This window comes from Littorina saxatilis, linkage group LG13, assembly GCF_037325665.1.
Source record: "Littorina saxatilis isolate snail1 linkage group LG13, US_GU_Lsax_2.0, whole genome shotgun sequence".
NCBI lineage: Eukaryota > Metazoa > Mollusca > Gastropoda > Littorinimorpha > Littorinidae > Littorina > Littorina saxatilis.
The window spans coordinates 24,417,406-24,419,905 of NC_090257.1; the positions used below are offsets into that span (position 1 = coordinate 24,417,406).

At 38.6% G+C, this 2,500-nt stretch overlaps 2 protein-coding genes across 2 annotated transcripts in view; both read left to right on the forward strand.

The window, feature by feature from the left end:
• Nucleotides 1-2,500, forward strand: part of LOC138945347 (uncharacterized) — a 546,160-nt gene that overhangs the window by 33,416 nt on the left and 510,244 nt on the right. The window lies entirely within an intron of this gene.
• The window catches only part of LOC138945336 (stimulator of interferon genes protein-like), a 16,168-nt gene continuing 15,482 nt past the window's right edge, over nucleotides 1,815-2,500 (forward strand). The window contains exon 1 of the mRNA XM_070316766.1: nucleotides 1,815-2,500. This exon is cut by the window's right edge and continues 364 nt beyond it. Coding sequence (XP_070172867.1) covers nucleotides 2,215-2,500 — 286 coding nt within the window. The 5' untranslated portion in view covers nucleotides 1,815-2,214.

Sequence of the window (2,500 nt, forward strand, 5' to 3'; positions counted from 1 at the left end):
GAATTGTAGCTGAGTTAAATTATTCGGAGTGCTACATTTACCATATCATGCAACTAGTCACAGCAAAGGATTGTCTGATTCGCCTTGATTTGGAAACGTGCGTTTCTGCGTTACGATGGAAGCTTCGTAACATGACATAAATTGAGTGTAATGTGTGTTTTAAAATGCGATTGTGACATCGATTTGAATGAAAGTGGGTCATACAAGGAGTTGTATAATCCATGCAACTTCACATTTCATTGTCGTTAAAATTGTCTTGATTTGTGTACGAGCATTCGTCGAATTAATGGTCTCCATTGCAAGTGAAACATGAATCTGAAACTGTGTTATTCAAAGTGTTACATGGACCACGCAACTTATAGTGATCGTCTAAATCGACTTGAGTTGGGAACATCCGTTTCTTCGCTACGATGAATGTTTCGTGATATGAAATTCGTCGAAAGTTCGTCTATACGACTGAAACACTGATTTGAAACAGGGTTATACATAAGCCGTGTAAGTTATCGCCTAATTTGTATAATTTATCAATGAACGTGCGTTTCGACTCTTCGTTGAATGCCACACCAGATTATATTTATGGAGTTAATTTTCGCCAATGCGACTGAAACTTCATTGGAAACTGGTTTAATCCAGACATCTTTTAGCCATGCACTTTATTACATTGAAATCGTCTTGATCGGAGAAATGCGTGCCGACATAAATATGCCTGAGTGACACTGCCGAATAAAAGACGCAGCGGTGCAAAACAGAGCACACTCAGAGTTCACTAGTGGTCTCTTTCGAGGTACAGTCATAGCGTCGTTCCTTTCAAAACAGGTTTCATACACAGTGGTGGGTTTTGTTTTTTCTTTTTCGTTTTCTTCGGGCAAGGAAAAACGTCATTCTTCCCTCCCAGGCTGTTACGCCGAAAGATTAATTGTGTTCATTCAACTCTTTGGTGTTTTGACGTGCTTTTTACATAGAGGGGGAATCGAGACGAGGGTCGTGGTGTATGTGTGTGTGTGTGTGTGTGTGTGTGTGTGTGTGTAGAGCGATTCAGAGTTAACTACTGGACCGATCTTCATGAAATTTTATATGAGAGTTCCTGGGTATGATATCCCCGGATAGTTTTTTTTCATTTTTTTCGATAAAGGTCTTTGATGACGTCATATCCGGCTTTTTGTGAAAGTTGAGGCGGCACTGTCACACCCTCATTTTTCAATCGAATTGATTGAAATTTTGGCCAAGCAATCTTCGACAAAGGCCAAACTTTGGTATTGCATTTCAGCTTGGAGGCTTAGAAATTATATAATGACTTTGGTCATTAAAATTGTAATTAAAATAATTTTTTTATAAAACGATCCAAAAACAATTTCATCTTATTTTTCATCATTTTCTGATTCCAAAATCATATAAATATGTTGTATTCAAATTAAAACAAAGCTCTGAAAATTAAAAATATAAAAATTATTATTAAAATTAAATTTCCAAAATCGATTTGAAAATAATTTCATCTTATTCCTTGTCGGTTTCTGATTCTAAAAACATATAGATATGATATTTTTGGATTAAAAACAAGCTCAGAAAGGTAAAAAGAATAGAGATACAGAAAAGCGTGCTATCCTTTTCAGCGCAACCACTACCGCGCTATTCTGGGTTGTCATTTTCACTGTCTTTGCCACGAGTGGTGGACTGACGATGCTACGAGTATACGGTCTTGATGGAAAAAAATGCAGTGCGTTCAGTTTCATTCTGTGAGTTTGACAGCTTGACTAAATGTAGTAATTTCGCCTTACGCGACTTGTTGTCTGTGTTATTGGGTGACTAACCGATTCTCACTAGAAATCGGATTTGCTCCTAAATGGAATTTGCCAGAATGACACCAACATTCTGTGATATTAAAATATTTATATCAGTAACTGTGAAATCTACCCGTCTTTTACAGATTGTTGAGAGGGATGCATGTTCATTTGCCAAAATAATACCAGTAAGATACTTCAGTAAGTATCATTGTCATTTTAAAAATAATGAACTTTTGAGTTTACTTCCAACCTTTACATCCTACTATAGCTGACTACCTGAGTGATTGGATTCTCCCAGAGTTGCACACACAGGCGTGATTTCTCACGAAACCAGAAAGATGTCTGATCAGAAGAGTTGAACACACAGGTTCCAACTGTCTGCAAGATAATAGTGTCCTCGAGGAATGAAACAAAACAATCATCAGTGCTCTTCATGGACGACTTCAGTAAACTTTTGCTCCAGTTTGGTCACGTGTCCTCCATCCGGGTCCTTCCACGGCGCCATTCCACCGTTCTTGTACTGCTGTGTCAGCAGAATTCATCGAACAGAAACCAATCGTTCCAACGCAATAAGCGCAGCGGCTGTTGTGCAATTCTCAAGCGCGATCAATACGAACAACATCACCACAAAGGGAAGCTTAAAATAGCACCTGCGGCGCATGCGCGAGGACAGAATCTGACAGAAAGCACCGATGAAACCAACGTTTGGTGGAAACATA